Here is an 18,560-nt window from a genome sequence, read left to right as displayed (position 1 = left end):
CGGCAATGGTACCTGCGGAATCGAACTACAAAGGGTTCTACCACTTTCAATACGGACTGCATCTGAACGCCTCAGGGCCTCGTAAAACTAATTTTAAACGCTCCATTCTGTTTATACGCTTGCTAAAATGTGTTATTCAATATTTACAATAGAATAATAGTAATAAAAAGGAGACATAAGCGAATAAAACCGGAACGAATGGAATTGAAAGCATGGTATATATTAGCTCAATGATTCAAACTGGTTTAAGCAGAATTTTTTTTATGCCATTTGCATTTTCCTTGTTTGTGCTGGCGTGCAATATTATTTGTTATTGTAAGTATGTTTGTATATCTATATTTATGAGATCGAAACAGTCAGTGGGCATATTTTTCATAAGGCGTTTCAATTTAGTACTTAAGGGTAGCAAGGTATCTGTGAATTACAATCGTCGTCAGCCATTGTCCGTTGCTGGACAGGAGACCGTGTCCAGCAAATCTCAGAGTTAAAAAGGTTTAAGCCACCGCGTTGACCAAGTGCTGACCAGCTATTTTGTTTTTGAGATTTCTCAAGTATATTCTTACGATGTTTTTTTAAGCAAGAGATAATAAATTTTTAATACGCACATAACTTTGACAAAATAGAGAACTATGCATTGGAACGTGTGATGATCTTTTGCAAACTTCTTGTGCATGAGCTCACTAAGGTTTCTGAGTTGGTACGATGAACTTTAAACAGAAAGCCGCTGTCATTCCAATGAAGGTGCAATTTTTCAGTTATATTATTATGTATGTATTGTTTTTTAAAATGCGGGCGAAGCCGCGCGCTTTACTAGTATTTAATAAGAGATATAAAAGGGTTGTAATTAAAAGTGCCCAGTGGATGAAACTAATTGTTATCCGCCAGATTACTCAGTTTATTTTGTTTGTGTTGTTATTATAGGTTTGAAGTCATAGAGTAATATGCCTATAGAAATGGCATGACGATGCCTCGTAATCACTTAAGTGTGGAACATTTATTTCCAGCCTGGGCCGCGTGCGTTTTATCTTAAGATACACTCTTTTTACCACGCTTTTATTAGCTTGATCTCTATTCATGAAACGGTATCTTAGAACTTGATCTTTACCCACTTTGAACGGCCAAATTAATTAAAATTTTTGAACAATTATTTCTACAGTTACGTCACTTGACTTACACTGCCTGTGCTGCATATAGAAGTTCTTATTTTGAAATTATACTTATTAGTTATTTGGATGCGATAGAAAAAATTAATCGGATAATATTTTTCGCAAATTATGAAGATGCCAGTACACATCTTAACGCTATAAAAATTAGCTTTTGATGTTGATTCGACGAATGTGATTTGATTTTGATTTAAACAATACCTATTAAAATCTTCCGATATATGTAGAAGTCTAATCTTTACCTCATTTTTAGAATTTTATAACAAGTACTTTTAATGTTATTATTATTTCAATATTTAAATTAACATTTAAAAATCCAATTTAAGAAAAAGATAAATATAGGTGTGAGCAAAATAAAATGGTCATACAGCCATGACTCAAGTTTCTCTAGTATTATGTAGCTCTGTGGTTATAATGAGTTATTTTAATACGAATTACAAATAATAACTTCCTGCGTACATGTAAAATGGAAACCACATTGGAAAATAGATAACGGTGAAGTACCATTGCAGTTATTAATTGCAATATTAATTGTTTGAAAATTGTAAGCAATATTAACTATAATTGTTTTTTTTTTATAATATGAGTAGCAGACGACAATGATGTCCACCTGGTAAGTGGCTACTGCCGCCCATGGACATCTATAATGAACCCCACAATTTTGAAGGAGGTAGAACCCTTTGTGGTTCGACTCCGGCGGCACCACCGCTACACCAATTTCTGCCTAATAACAGAAATGTTAGGCGCTGCTGTGAAGTTTGAAGGGTGTGGTAAGGGAGACATACTTATCTGAGGCGTTCCAGCTTAGTCCTCAGGGGTGGCGGCGCATCTGTGGCCAACCTCAGGTAATATCTAATTCTATCTGGGGTTGATTACAGATGTCCATGGGCGGCAGTAGCCACTTACCATTAGGTGGACATCATTCTCGTCTGCTACACATATTATAAAAAAACTATAGTTAATATTGGATAAGATTGGATCAGGAGCATATCTATGCACCTGAGAATTGTGTTAAGAAAGGTCTCAAATGCTATCAATCCACTTGGCCAGCGTGGTGGACTATAGTAACTATGTCTATGGTAACTCTATGGTTGAAAAGGGAATTGATTGACAGTCCCAATTAACCAATTATCGCTTTACAATTAACCAGTGAAATATTTCCGTTTACCTATCATTCATACGCCCTTAGACCAAAAAACAGAGACTTAGCATTTGAATAAAGTATTGAAAAAAAAACACATGACGATTTTAATACGAATAAATTACGCACATTAAATAATTATTTCGGTTAGCTTCGTCTGCAGGAATGGTAACGCATCTGTGATCGCCTTCGGATTATTATTATTTGGATCGGGTTTCTGATGTCCATCGTGAGACATTGACCATTTATCTATGTTTTTTTAGAAAACATACATAATTTATTATGTACTTACGACACTATCTGTTCCCTGCTTTAATAAAGGAAAACCTTTACACCTGAAAATTATTTTTAAAAAATCCCATGTGCTTGAAGGTGGTAGACGTTAGAACCCTGTGGTTCGACTCCGGCGGCGACACCGCCATACTATTTCTGATTAACAGCAGTGTTAAGTGCTGTGTGCTAGTTTGAAGGGAGACATACTTTTCCGAGACATTCCAGCTTAGCCCTCAGAGGTAGCGGCACATCTGTGCCATCAAATAGAAATCTAATCTTATATGGGGATGAATACAGATGTCCATGGGCCAGCGAGATCAATTAGGACCTAAACCATTACTTTGAAAGGAAACCAATGGTCATTAGTGGAACCGTAAGTATCAATGAAAATTATATAAAGATCATTCACCACATTTATCCTTCAAGAAAACAGGTTTCAATGCGATTCTACTATTGGGTTTTTCAATACGGTTCCATGCTGTCTTAATTTTTCGTCCGAGCATAGCATGTTAACTGCGGGACTGAATCGGTCAGTTAATCCCCGACTCGCCACCTCTTGTCTCCGCTGTGCATGACAACACACTGATTGGTAATTTGGCTTGGGGTCCGGTCAAACTGAAGGGTATGTAACCGCTACTTGAGTACTGAAGGCCTAAACTCGCTTTTAGACCGACTTCAATAAGAACCATTTCCTTTTTTGTAGTCGGTAAAAATGTTGTTTAAAATTTTTTAGGTCCAAAACTTAGTTTTAAGTAGATTTTTTACATTCTGAAGGTAGAACCCTTTGTGGTTCGACTCAGTAATAACAGCAATATTAAACTCTACCATATACTGCTTTGCAGGGTGTGGTAAAAGAGACATATTCTCTGACACGTTCTATCTTTTTCATCAGGGGTACATCTACAGCGATCTATACACATCCGTAGCGAACCTCAAGAAGGAATCTAATGATCTTATCTGGAGTCGATTGCTCATATCCATCGGCGGCAATAGCCACTTACCATCAATCGGACTGCATGCTCGTCTGCTACTCCTAAGTATATTATACAAAAAAGTCGGCGGCAGTAGTCACTGACCATCAGGCGGACTGCATGCTCGTCTGCTACTCCTATATCATACAAAAAAGTTAGAAAACAATTTGACACATTCCATAAGCGACACTAGCGACCCCTCTCCGCTCTCAACAGCGTTGCTTTACCCGACACCTTAGCAAAAGTTTGATTAGTTTCATCGAGTGCTGAGACTGCATTCAACTGACATTCGCTAACGACTCCAGTTACCAACTACGTTTTTAACGAACCCTCAACGGGAACGCAAATTGAAAAGTCCGTTGCAGTTTTACAAGCTTTTTGAAATTGTGATACTTTCGGTGCGGTTAGGAAACAGATCTGTTTATTTTTGATTGTGGGACGGAGTTGCGCGCTAATGTAACACATAATTTGCTGCTTGCTTTTTTTTATAATATAAGAGTAGCAGACGAGCATGCAGTCCACCTGATGGTAAGTGGCTACTGCCGCCCATGGACATCTGTAATCAACCCCAGATAGGATTAGATATTCCTACCTGAGGTCGGCCACAGATGCGCCGCTACCCCTGAGGACTAAGCTGGAATGCCTCGGAAAAGTCTTTCTCCCTTACCACACCCTTCAAACCGGAACACAGCAGCACCTAACACTGCAGTTATTAGGTAGAAATAGGTGTGGCGGTGGTGCCGCCGGAGTCTAACCACAAAGGGTTCTACCACCTTTAAAAGCTTAGTTAACATGTTGGAATTCATAACAATAATTATTATATTTTAGTCGCTGCGCTAAAGAAGTGTCTTATTCGCATACATAACACACACTTTTTACTTGTAAGAAAAGTAATAATATACCTTAGAATATTTTTAGAAGATTCTTAGAGACTACATTTTTTTAACTTCCACTAAACCAATTGAGCTCAATTTTTGACATTCATTTTAAGAATTAGATAATGAGTTTCTTAATAATATCTAACTACAAGTTTTACATACTAATTTATAAATTTACTAGCTGACCCGAAAAAATGTTAAGGGTGAACAACCCTTATCACTTAGGGGGATGAAAAATAGATGTTGGCCGATTCTCATAGATACCGGATAAGCACAAAAAAATTCATCAAAATCGGTCAAGCCGTTTCGGAGGAGTATGGCAACGAAAACTGTGACACGAGAATTTTATATATTAGATTTATGGGAAGATAAACTATGATCTATTTCAGAATTAAGAGCTGGTCTCCTCCGTCTCTGCACTGGCAAATAGATAGACTACAAGCGGGATTTTATTTTGTAAATATTGATAATATGACAAATATAAAATATAATTTTACCGCCTAACAACACTTACTCATTTCAATTTTGCTCTTAAGGTTAAAGGTTATCTAGTAGAACTGTGTCCATGTGAAATCCCAAATGCAATCTATTTTTTTCCCTTACAAGTAGATAAAATAACAATGATAGCCTCGTGGACCACTACCTCTTAATCAAGGAGTTCAAGGTTCGCATCTTAGGCACCCACGTGTTTTTCAAATTTATGTGCGTTTTAATTATCACTTATTTAACGGTAAAGGAAAAAGTCGAGAGGAAATTTTTACGCTTGACAGTTCTTTAATAATAAGGATTAGGTTTTTTGTTTTTCGTCGTACGGAACCCTAAAATTTATCAAAGGAGTGTTAAGGTCGCCAATCTGTACTTAGCTGTTCCTGCACCTTCCTAGCAAGAGATAATTTCTAATATGATTGGAAAAATCAGAAATACGTGCATCCGATTCGAACCCCTAGATTAAGAGATATTTAACCACTTAGCTACCTAATTTTAGTATGTAAGTACCAAATCTAAGACATCACAAACAAAGCCACGTCCAGATCAACATAGAAATAACAAAAGCGATCGCCCGAAGCTATCCTTTAATCCTTAAAACCTTTGATCAGTTACATTTGACACATCTTTGTATCGCAAGATGGCCGCCAGCGCTCCCAAGACTTGACAGCAAAGCTTTGGTTTTTGGAAGACAACGGTGGCAGTAGCATTTTGTTGTACAGTTTGATATTTACCTGAAGTCCTTTATAATATAATTCTTGACGTTGAGAAATGTTTGGGCTAGTGTTTGGTTGAAGAAGAAATTGTTATTTTACGGTCATGATTTAAATTATGTCTTATTTAAGTCTATGCTTTACGGCCATGATTTAATTAAATTAATTTCTTATTTATCTAAATCTATTTGCACAAAGGTATCAAGACGATACAAGTTGCCTAGGAGTTTATTATTTTTCTTATGAAATAGTTATTTACTTAAATAAATTAGTACCTATAGGTAATGGTTTACTTAAAATAAAAGTTACCAACATAACAACCGTAGCCCTAGTAGCTTTTTTATTTTATGTGTAAGGGCAAATCCATAGATTAGTAAAGATTACTCACTCCTAACAAGAAAATATAACCAGTTTTGACAATTGAAATAGTTGCGAAAAATATTTAAAATATATTTAAAATAATAACTTATTTATTATGTAAAATTTATTCGTAAATTTTCTCAAAAATGTTTTTATTTGTCAAGAATTCAAAAAAAGAACTTACAAATAAGCCGTTTGTGGCTTCATTCAATTTCAAGGCGGCGAAGTATCTTTACTAATCTATGGGCAAATCTTGAAATGTTGGGATTCGAATGGAAAAAGATTATACTACTTTGAAACGTGGTAGAACCATTAGGGTTCAAGCGGGAATTTATCTACCATAGCTACAGTCAACATTACTTCTTATTCATAGTCTGCATTCCTTAAACCTTTGCTAAGAAAATCTCTGACGACAGAATAACGAGAATTCCGTTTAATTAAGAAGAACAGATTACATGATATTTAATAAAATCTCCCAAGGTTTATTGTCGATACGTAAGCGTAACTCACGATTTTATAGTCACGATCAATTAAAACTAATAAATAATATTTATTGTCTTCTTATTTATAAAAGTATGAAACATTGATTGATTTGAATTCCATTATTACAAGCTTTTATTCATAAGTGGTAGGAAGGTGGTAGAAACCTTTGTGGTTTGACTCCGGCGGCACCACCGCCACGCCTATTATTGTCTTCTTATTTTTAAAAGTATGAAAAATTGATTGATTTGAATTCCATTATTACAAGCTTTTATTCATAAGTGGTAGGAAGGTGGTAGAAACCTTTGTGGTTTGACTCCGGCGGCACCACCGCCACGCCTATTTCTGCCTAATAATAGCAGTGTTAGGCGCTGCTGTGTTCCGGTTTGAAGGGTGTGGTAAGGGAGACAGACTTTTTCGATGCGTTCCAGCTTAGTCCTCAGGAGTAGCGGCGCATCTGTGGTCGACCTCAGTTAGGAATATCTAATTCTATCTGGGGTTGATTACAGATGTCCATTGGTGACAGTAGCCACTTACCATCAGGTGGACTGCATGTGTACCTACTTCTGATAATTATAAAAACAAAATGATGATTTTTAAAAGTTTTTTTTAAATATATGTAAATAGTAAGTACCTCCCCGAACCATATTAGTTCCACCTCTCATTACTAATACCTTTTTTTTTTGTTCACGAGGGGGAAACCTTCAAAAGGTACCAGACGCCGTGGGAGCGACGACAGGTTATTTGGGACTTTAACGCACTGAAGCCCCCCCGATGACCGTCCTCGGCGCTGCGTAGAGGACTCCGGGATCTCCAAAGGAACGCAACCGGAGTCCTCTTGGCGCGTGGCCCCGTCTGGCTCCGCCTAGATGATTATGAAGCTCGCCAGTCCGTGTGGAGCGTACGCCGTTATGAGGTCACACATACCATCGTTCTTCCCGGGGTCGCTAGCCAGGCGGTTAGAGCTCCCACTCTTGCCGCCCGCAACCCCGAAAGTCCCCTTTTAGTCGCCTCTTACGACAGGCAGAGGATACCGGAGCCCTATTCTGATCCCGGAACTACAGGGACATCATTACTAATACCCACCTTAACATAATAATTGATTTATTATCATACGATACTAATATTACATTAATTGGTCGTTAGTTAATCGACTTATTCTTAGATAAACCTATATAATTTTGAGTCAAATCAAAAACGAATTAATTGGTAATTATATCCATTGTATTTTAGTATTTAAAGGGAGCCTAATTCATAAAGAATCATCAATAGTTTGTTGGAAATAATTAACATGAAGTTCTTGGTAAGCATTTGTATATCTTTGTATTTTTAACGAACTGTGCAGTTTAAAGCATAATGTAAACAGTGAAAATATTCTACAGATTTCATGGGATTTTAATTTGTTTTTACGCGGAATCCTAATCCTTTTGCTCGCTTAGTTTTATATTGTCTTATATGTTCCAACCTAACCTAACCAATTCAACAAACCAACCTAACAACCTAACAAATTCAATTAGAAAAACATAATCTATCTTAATACTAAAGTTGCCTCTCTATATTTCCAGTCGCTCACTTAGTAATGTAGTCGCACAAGTTATTAAAACAGTATGTCATTATCAGTCGCAAAGTTCTTTTTTATTCGACTGTTTTATAATTTCCCAAATTTTAATAGTTATTTTTATTACAAGTAGGTAGTTACCTACGCTGGTACACTCCATAATTTCATATGCATTTAGTAAAACGATATTATATTGACATTATTTACAAACAGACACTTCAATTTAATTTATTTGAAGTAGGTATAGATATTGTTTTCTATGTACTTACTACTTATTTTCTGTGTGTATACAAATAAAATTCTTGTCTGTCTGTATGTTCCTACTTATATCCAAATTTGCTTAACCGATTTTGATCACACTTTCACTGACAGTTAGCTGACGTTACAAGGAGTAACTTAGGGTACTTTTAATTTAGAGAGTAAGAATTAAGGACCAGCTCAAAATTAATAATAACTAATTTAGAATACTTACTGAAATCATGTTTTTTCCAGGTTATGCTCGCTCTGGTCTGCATGGTGGTGGTGATTCACGCCGCACCTCTAGAACAACCCACCATTATCTACCCATTACATGGGGGCTACAGAAAACCAAGCTTAATATCCCGCCAGAAGAGGGCGCCTGAATACGCAGTGCGGATTGAACACCACGGAATGAGTAAATATCTGTTTTTCATTAAATATCTTTTTTTCATCGTCAACCAATTACCACAAAATAAAAGGCACAAAATAAAAGTTTTTATTTTGTGCCATTACTGTCCCACTGCTGGGCACGGGTCTCCTCGCAGAATGAGAAGGATTAGGCCATAGTCCACCGCGCTGGCCAAGTGCGTATTGGTAGACTTCTCATACCTCTGAGAACTGTTTTTTTTAATCTCTCAGGTATGCAGGTTTCCTCACGATGTTTGCCTTCACTGTTTAAGCAAGTGATAATTAATTTCTAATGTATTTTTTATTTTTTATAATATTGGAGTAGCAAACGAGCAGTCCAACTGATGATAAGTGGCTGCTGCCGCCCGTGGCCATCTGTCATCAACCTCAAATTAGTCCTGCCTAAGGCTCATCACACTACGTCTGAGGACTAAGTTGGAACGTCATGGATTAGCATGTCTCCCTTGCTACGTCCTTCAAATCAGAGTATTACAATGCACCACTGCTGTTATTAAGCAGAAATAAATCCAGCAATCTGTATTTAGACTGCACCGAAAATAAAGAAAGAAAGTTGAAAGCAGCGCCATCTAGTGGCAACTTTATAAGTCATGAAACTAGAAATAGTGAAATAGTACAACAAACATGCTAAGAGATGGTGCTTCAAACATATTTTTACCTTTAAATTCATAATTTTATTTCTAATCTATAATTATACTTTTTTTCAGGTCCTTACGGCACCCTCGTTTTGGCGCGATCTTAGAAGACCTAAATAAATGATGTTAGAAACTTATTTTTGCGTTTATTACTACCAGACTATTATATGTACCCGACAATTAATCGTTTTTCGATTAATATAATTGTCAATTAATTTGTACAAAGATATCGATACTATACACTATCTTATTATTAATTAATAATTTTCATTAATAATATATAATTATCTTTACTGTATGTATATAAGTGTCTTATTATTCTTTGGCGCGCACAGTAAAAATGGCTTGACGAATTCTAACATATAAGTGTCGTTGGATTCGTCTAAATTGTGAGTAGACTATATTTTTAAATAATCGTGTTTTTTGTTTTTATATTTCTAGTTCTGTTGACTAATATATATATATTTACTTATGATAATGCATTTTATGTATGTAGGTATGTACCAACGTCTCTAGTTTGAATTATTGAACTTTCGAATCTGTGATAATTAAAATTATACGACCCGCGGGGCGGCGCAGTCACCATACGCCAACACGCACTGGGTTCCAGGTTCGATCCCTGGCCAAACAAGTATCTAAATGATTAATGTAATGTCTATTTTAGTCCTGGATATTTGTATATTCGTCTTTGTGTGTCCACGACCCAAGAAAAACCTTAGTTTGGGGCTATGAGTGTAGAAAGCTTATAGCTTATTAAAGCTTATAGATATGGCTTTAAAAACAGAAAAACAACAACACAACATTTATCATTTTAATCAATCTTTCTCCGCCAATTTCTGTCTATTCTTCTCCCACTTCTTCTGAGATAGTTTGAAGGTGGCTATGTCCAGCTTACTGGCGATCACCCTGCCGTACTGTGTGCTGTTCAGAAGATTGCTTTTATCTGATATCTCTGTCATTATTTTGATCTTCTGCTCTGGAGAGCACGCCTCGAAGATCGGTTCGAATGCACGGGAACCGTACTGTGATAGCGCCAGCTTTTGGTAGTAGCCCTGTTGGGAAAGATGAAATCAATAAATTATTAAAGTTAAATAATTGGTAAATGTAATGTCATACAATACGACATGATACAAATTAAAATATATATTATAGTACGTTATATTATAGTACATATTTAGTATTTACCATTCATTTTGTAATATAAAAGAAAAAAAAAACCTTCAATTCTTGCTCCGAAAGGCTCCGTGAAAGGAGTTACAAGACCGATTTGATAAAAAATGAAACTGCATAATTAGTTTTTAACACATTTTCCCAGGCCAGGAATCAAACGAGTTCATTTTGAACACCATGTATATCGAAAAAGACTAGAACCCACCTTAAGAATCCACACAAGTTTATCCCTCGCCTTCGCCCCAACACTAGCGCTACGGCACAGGGCATCCGCCACGTGGCTGCCCTTCGCATCACTTAAAACCACCAACAGCTGCTCCGGGGACAACTCCAGCAACCCTGACACCGCTTTTGCTGGCCTCTGAAATGTTACAAGAAATACCTCTAATTATCTTATATATAACAATCTCGTGTTACAATATTAGTAACCGTACTCCTCCGAAACGGCTTTACCGATTTTCACCAGATTTTATATGCATATTTAGTAGGTCTGAGAATCAGCTACTATCTATTTTTCATACCCCTAAATGATAATGCTTGTTCACCCTTAACATTTTTTTATTTATATGGCAACACCACGTTTTTCGGGTCAGTTTTGAAGGTGGTAGAACCCTTTGTGGCTCGACTCCGGCAGCACCACCGCCACACCTGTTCCTACCTAACAGCAGTTTTAGGAGCTAGTGTTCCAGTTTGAAAGGTGTGGTAATGGAGACATACTTTTCCGAGGCGTTCCAGCTTAGCCCTCAGGGATAGCGGCGCATCTGTGGCCGACCTCAGGTAGGAATATCTAATCCTATCTGGGGTTGATTACAGATGTCCATGGGCGGCAGTAGCCACTTACCATCAGGTGGACTGCATGCTCGTCTGCTACTCTTATATTATAAAAAAAAAGCTAGCCTACTATATTAGAATATAGAATTACAAGAATAGAGCAATCGAGCTGTGATAGTGGTTTAAAATTCAGCCTTTCAATCTGGTGGTCCCAAGTTTAAAATATGTGGACCTCCGAGTTTTGTAAGTTATATGCGTATTATTATAAATATATATTTTTTTACCACTTATCATAATGGTAAAGGAGAAAATCGCGAGGAAACCGAGATGCCTAAGAGTTTTTACAATAAAGTCTCAAAACTTGTAAACTCTACCAATTCGCGGTTGATCAGTGCGGTGGACTAATGCCTAAAACCTATCTCTATCTAAGAAGAGACCCACGCCCAGCAGTGGGACAGTAAAGGGGTGATGATAACTCATCAAATTAAAAATTCAAATATATTATGTAGATTATAAAAAATTGTAAATAATTATCTCAGGCTCATTAGCAGTTGAGCATACAGTCCATCTGAGGGTAAGTGGTCACAGCCGCCCATGGACATCTGTAATCAACCCCAGATAGGATTCGATTCTTATCTGAGGTCGCCCACAGACATAACACTGTTGTTATTAGACAGAATTGATAGCTGCTTCTATATTATAAAAAATAAAGTTGAATCATAAATTGACAATATGTATATTTTTAATAACAATAATCATACTAACCTGGAATTCCAGAATACTCTGCAGTATAACAGATCCGTGGATATTAATGAAGTACTCCTTATCCAGTTTGGTGACGTCAACGGCCTCTAGCGGCAACAGTCGTAAACATAGTATCGGGAAGTACTTCTGATTCTCTGCTTCTGTGCATTTCAGTGCTGCTTCTAGATGCTGGAATGATTGTATACTCTGATTCATAATTAGGTGTCCAAAATGTAAACAAAGGTGTTGACCTATCAAGAAACTGCGTTAGAAATGGTAGTTTTTATTTTTGTCGATATCAAAGTAATACAACAATAACAAAATAATAATCTAAATAAATTAAGATTAACTCACATTTTCTAATGTTTATATCACCTCAATTTCGTTCCATACAGTAATAATAATAAAAAACAAAGTTTATGGTAGAAAATTAAAATGTGATAATGGTAACACAATCGAAATCCAAGACATTTCTTGTGCTGTCATTTTTAAGTTTCGTAACTGATATTATTCATTTTCGTAATTGTGATCGAACTCTAATATTTTCTCGTTTACATAACGCGTTTGTTAAATTGTGTATATTTGTTAAATTTTCGTTTTTTGTTGAGTTTGTTAAAGTTTTTGTTTCTTGTTAATTTTGACAGTGACATTTCTTTGTTTACATTTTGGACACCTAATTATGAATCAGACTATAGATAGTATTTAATGTTTTGAGGATATCTTACTGACATATGAGGTGTCTAAATCCTTAGAAGTGGTAACATAGTGGTAAAAAGTATGTTACTGATAATTAGAGATGCGCCGAATATTCGTTTGTTATTCGGTATTCGGCGTATTCGGCACCTTTTTTACAATTCGTATTCGGCCGAATTATTCGGTTCGAGTATTTCTATTTTATTGTGTACACGACATGGTACGGGACATAAACACAAAACTTCTAAACACAAAACATGTAATATTTATGTTATATTATAAGCTAAACTCAAATCCTATGAAGAATGTGTTGAATAAAGCTAATAAGATAAAGCAATTAAACTTCATTTCAACATTTATTTTGAAACCTCAAGTCAACACATTTATTACTTAATGTATAGTTAGTATAGTCAACATTTATTTTAAATCCTAAATCAGTATTTATTTTTAAAACTCAAATCAACATTTTAAAGTGTTAATGAACACACATAACTGACAAGTTGACAATAAAGAAATGGTAAACCGAATAATTCGGCCGACTATTCGGTTCGGTAAAGGTTCAACCGAATATTATTATATTCGGTATTCGGTTATTCGGTGAAACCACTATTCGGCGCATCTCTACTGATAATCAATCTTCGATCACCACGACTAATCAATCTATAAATTAGAATAAAAATTAGATAATTTTTCATATCAAATATTGCAATTTGACTCTGTTAGCCCTCAGAATAACATATTAGGCGACCATTTTTTATTTAAACCTAGCGTTAAGACAGACGGGCTATCTGATCAAAAGTAATCACCGTTACCTATAGACATTTGTAAAACTAGAACAGTCGCCAATGCATCACCAGCTTTGAATGAGAGCTCTTTTTGCACCGTTTTTGAAAAGCCCCATCTAAGAAGAGTTTTGTAAGAAGTAGTATTACCCCTTGCTAGTTATACTAACTTGTATATACTGCATCTGCTTGGCTCGTATGCGAAGACATGCTTTAGCGAGTGCGACTAGCACGCCAGTGTTGCCACATGCTAATAATGCCCCCATCTTACCCGCCAACTCATCAAACATTGGCTCAAACTGGAAACAGAATGTAAATCAAATCAAGTCAAATATTTTTTTTTAATCCAAAATAGATTCTTTACAGAGCACTTTTTAAATGTCATTGTCATTATATCTGTAGCGACTTCCCGCTTCTCGACAAGAGATGGCGCCACGAGTATTCTGAATCACGCTATCGAAGTTTTCTAAATATCTAGCATATATACAAGTTCCGAACTGAGACTCGGAACACGGCCGCTCCCCGGGCATGATTACCTAGCCCGGCGGGTGATCTTCCTTAGCCAAATATCTACCAACACTTTACAAGGTGTTTAGTTATGGAGAAGAAGCGGGCAAAGAAAAAAACCGTAATGTTGACATAGATTTCAGGTTACCACTCAAAAGGTCCAATTGTAAGTGTTACAAAATGGAAAAGAGCTACAATTGTGTAAACAAATTGTTATTATGTAGTTCTTTAAAATATGTAAAAATATAAAAATGATGAAAGTTATACTTCTTTAGGGTATTTAATAAAAGAAAGACTGTGTTTGTGAAAGAAAGGATACTTTTATTTAATAATATAGGAGTAGCAGACGAGCATGCAGTCCACCTGATGGTAAGTACTTACTGCCGCCGATAGACATCTAATCAACCTCAAATAACATTAGATTCTAAGATTAGCCACATATGAGCCACTACCCTTGAAGATTAAGCTGGAATGCCTCATAAAAGTATGCCTCCTTTACCACACCCTTCAAACCAGAACACAGCAGCGCCTAACACTGCTGTTATCAGGCAGAAATAGGTGTGGCGGTGGTGCCGCCGGAGTCGAACCACAATGGTTTCTACCACCAAGGGAAACATACTTTTCTGAGGCATTCCAGCTTAGTCCTCAGGTGTAACCATAGATTAGTAAAGATTACTCACTCCTAACAAGAAAATGTACCCAGTTTTGAGAATTGAAATAGTTGCGTAAAAAAATTTTGCCACGTCTCCGTGCTAAAATGACCCTAAAATATTTGAAATTATGATTATAAATTATTTAATTATCATGAAAATTAAGCAGTATTAGTTATTTATTCGTAAATTTTCTCTAAAAATGTTTTTATTTGTCAAGAATTCAAAAAAAGAACTTATTATAATAAACCGTTTGTGGCTTCATTCAATTTCAAGGCGGCGAAGTATCTTTACTAATCTATGGGTGTAACACATCAGTGGCCGATCTCAGCTATGAATTAAATCTTATCTGGTGTTGATTACAGATGCCCATGGGTGGCAGTAGCCTCTCCTATTCTGTCCGCTACTATAGGAGTAGTAGTAGGAGTATTATAAACAAAGGATGATTTTTACCTCCTCCTTAATTTGACAGTTGTCGATCAATCTCTGTACGGTGAAGTTGAGCATTGGCATGCAGGCCAGTTGACCAAGACGGTTGATAAAACACTTGGCATATATCTGTGTGTACATTTTCTTCTTAGCCACGAACAATGCTGCTTCTAATAGCCTGAAATAAGGTACAAATTAATAGGGTTAGTATTTTATATACTCTTCAGTTATTTAATGACAGCTGAAGACATTTAAAAGGTGTTCGGACTTTGTGGTTCGACCCGAAGGCAACACTACACATTTCTGCTTAATAAGGTGTGGTGTGGTAAGGAATACATACTTTTTAGAAGCATTCCAAGTCATCTGTGATCAACCTAGGACTCTAATCATTTAAACTTACCTGGGGTTGATTATGGATGTCCAAGGCAGCAGTAGCTTACCATCAGGAAAGCATGGTCATTTGCCACTTTCTGCAACCGCCAAACAAGCTAAATAATTTATATATTAACTTACCTAACAGCCGATTCAGATTCAAACACAGGCGGTAAGTTGCTACTAGCACAATTATCATCTGCTTTTTCCACCCCATTTTCATCATTTTCCGTTAAGTCAATTTTCTTCTTATCATCTTTCGTATCGTGACTCGATGACACCCAATCATCAGGGGCAAAGCTTTCATTAAGTAACTTAACGATTAAATTATTTGTAATCTTCTTGTCGACGTTTTTAACAGCGTATAACAATACTTGGAGAAGTGCTGAGGTAATGTTCTGGTAGGGTAAGTCCTTAAACTGTGGCCATAAGGACAACCGGTTAGCAAATTCCTTAACAATGTCCTTAAACTCATCTGGTACGTTTTTATACGACATAGTTGTTAAATGGGGCGGTATTCCTTTGTTGTCCTGTACTGTTTCTTTTAACAGATTAACTTTGGGTTTTTCTCCCGGTAGTAATGTTATGCCACTGAGGCATTTCAGCGCACTACGTAGTATGTGGTTCGCGTAGGAGTCCCATACAAAGTCTTCGAGGTTATTCAATGCGTACTTACATATTTTTAAAGTAAACTCATGACAGTTTTTGATATGTTCATCTGTGTATTTAGCTTCTTTTTTAGCTTTCTTTTTGGGAACCTCTTCTGAGTCCTCTTGTAAATGTGCAGTGGCTCTGTCGCAAGAAACTCGTAGTAAAGTCTCAACAATATGACTTGTGAAGTTATCGGAGCAAAGTTTACGAAGCTCTGGTGAGAGGATCTCAATGAACCTCTCCAGGTCCTCGGCAGACGAGTATGGGAGCAGGAGCTCCACGAGCCGACTACCGAGCTGGTTTCCGATTACGTTCAACTCCTCGCCTTTAGTTCGTTCCAGTACATTGTTTACGAGGGCATCTGAAATATGTTAATTTGGGAAATTAGAATGCATTATAGCATTTACCTAACAAAAGGCACTACCAGTATAGATCAACCAGGAAGGTATCATCACATATTTCTCTCATCAAGCAGTTTATTCATGTTTATATATAGCAGTTTAATGTTAGCTGTCATTATGTAATATATAAATAATTGTTTGTCATTTAAATAATATTATATAAGTGTAATAATATATATGTAACTTAAACTAACACATTAGGTTACCCTGTAAGGTTAGTTGTAAGTAAGATTGTATAAGATAAATAAATAAATAAAAAAAAAAAAAAAAAAATATATAAAGTTCTTATGTTGTATTATAAAGTTGTAAAAGTTATTGCAATCCACCCAATCGTATGTTAAACTGTTTCACATGTACATTTGTAATCAATTACATAGAACAGGGGTCCTACAAGCCTCAGATGCATTGCTACCTTTGAGGATTAAGTTGGAACGTGACATACAGGTGCTCCACCCTTACTACACTCTCCAAACCAGAATAAAGCAACGCTTGACACCATATTATAAGTCAAAATAAGTGTGGATAAGATAAATACGAAACGTAGTACACAACATGTATTCATCTTTGAAAGAACAGCTTGAAAACCATACGTACGCCGCTCATCAGGGTCCTTGATACCCAGTTTAATCGCGTCCAGAATCCCCACGAAGTATTGATACAATTCTTCCGGAATTTTCGTGCCGCGCCCCATTTGTCCCTTCTTCACGTACTTCTTCGCGTTCGCGAGGAAGTTCTTACGCTTCTTCCTGTTCCGCTTCTTCATAACTTCATTGGATTCCTCACTCATTTTGGTTTACAAACTTTGTTTTACGAAAATAAATAGAACACTATCTATTTTAGGTTGGTTGTCAATTGTCATTTGACAAACACGTTGTTTTGACAGTTGATTTTTTTTTAAATAGAGGCAATATAAGGCAATGCATTTATGGCATGATATGGCATAAAGACGTAAGGCCGAGATTTACTTAAAACAAGATTGTATAAACATAATCAAAGAAATAACTTTATTCTCATTAATTTCAATTGATTCGCCGATTAGTGTAGCTTTCCTCTTATTCGACACATACCTCACCACCTCACCACATTCTTATAATAACACACTCTACATGGGATTTCAAAGTTCAGAGTTTTGCTATTGAGCAAAATTGCGTTTCATATTACTAGTATAGTTAACCGCATATTGCTGCAAACCTGTCTTCATTATACATAAAAGGTCAGAAAAGCATGATATCAAAGTAATTGTTTTATTTTAAGCGGTTATCACTAAAAATATCTCGTTATTTAACTTGGGATATTATTTTTGATACGATGTCGATACGTCAGCGCAACTAGGCTGTGAGCTCAAAACCAGGTCGCAGACCTGAACATCCAATTTATTCACTTCTAGCTAAAATATATTAGCTAAGATTAGGTAAAACAGGCTAGGTAAAATTAAGATAATTTTGTAATATCTACGGTATCTTAATAGTAATATCCACGCAATTGCTTGTGTAACTCAAAGATTAGTAAAGATACTTCGCCGCCTTGAAATTGAATGAAGCCACATACGGCTTATTAGTAAGTTCTTTTTTTTGAATTCTTGATAAATAAAAACATTTTTAGAGAAAATTTACGAATAAATAACTAATACTGCTTAATTTACATACTAAATAAATAATTATTTCAAATATTTTAGGGACATTTTAGCACGGAGACGTGGCAAAACATTTTTACGCAACTATTTTAATCCTCAAAAGTGGGTACATTTTCTTGTTAGGAGTGAGTAATCTTTACTAATCTATGGTGTAACTAAATAATTTACATAGTAGATATATAAATCTACCCGACATATCATTGTTTGAAACTTAAAAAAGCTTTATACATGTAGAGGTTGCAAACTTCCTAGACTTATAAATTTTTATAAGAAGTATATTTTTAATGGGTACCACATGTCCTCATGACCCGAGTGGCCATAGTAGAACAATAAAACATTGTTCTACCATGTTTCGCTGAAATCACTTCCTTACATGGAATCCAAATACAATGTAGTCTCAAAGGGCAGGTGATACAACTTGCATACAAATATT

General features: G+C 36.0%; 1 protein-coding gene across 1 annotated transcript; it reads right to left on the bottom strand.

Annotated features, from left to right (window-relative positions):
* Window positions 1–10,121: 10,121 nt before the first annotated feature.
* Window positions 10,122–17,373, bottom strand: LOC140756446 (nucleolar protein 9). The gene is made up of 7 exons (XM_073091958.1): window positions 17,089–17,373; window positions 15,584–16,454; window positions 15,095–15,248; window positions 13,655–13,783; window positions 12,031–12,198; window positions 10,700–10,855; window positions 10,122–10,376 (listed from the first exon to the last, which is right to left on the bottom strand). Exons 1-7 carry the CDS (start codon window positions 17,279–17,281, stop codon window positions 10,140–10,142), a joined length of 1,908 nt encoding a protein of 635 aa, XP_072948059.1. The 5' UTR covers window positions 17,282–17,373; the 3' UTR covers window positions 10,122–10,139.
* Between the last annotated feature and the right edge of the window lie 1,187 nt (window positions 17,374–18,560).

This window comes from Epargyreus clarus, unplaced genomic scaffold, assembly GCF_041222505.1.
Source record: "Epargyreus clarus isolate Ecla_fem2 unplaced genomic scaffold, WU_Ecla_fem_2.2 ptg000035l, whole genome shotgun sequence".
In the NCBI taxonomy this organism is placed as follows: Eukaryota; Metazoa; Arthropoda; class Insecta; order Lepidoptera; family Hesperiidae; genus Epargyreus; species Epargyreus clarus.
This window is presented reverse-complemented; position numbering and strand designations above follow the sequence as displayed.

Coding starts and splice junctions, on each gene's coding strand:
- LOC140756446 (XM_073091958.1), bottom strand. CDS start 17,281: ATGAGTGAGGAATCCAATGAAGTTATGAAGAAGCGGAACAGGAAGAAG. Junction 16,455..17,088: donor CAAGGACCCTGATGAGCGGC/GTACGTATGGTT, acceptor AACATATTTCAG/ATGCCCTCGTAAACAATGTA. Junction 13,784..15,094: donor ACTGTCAAATTAAGGAGGAG/GTAAAAATCATC, acceptor TTCTGTTTCCAG/TTTGAGCCAATGTTTGATGA.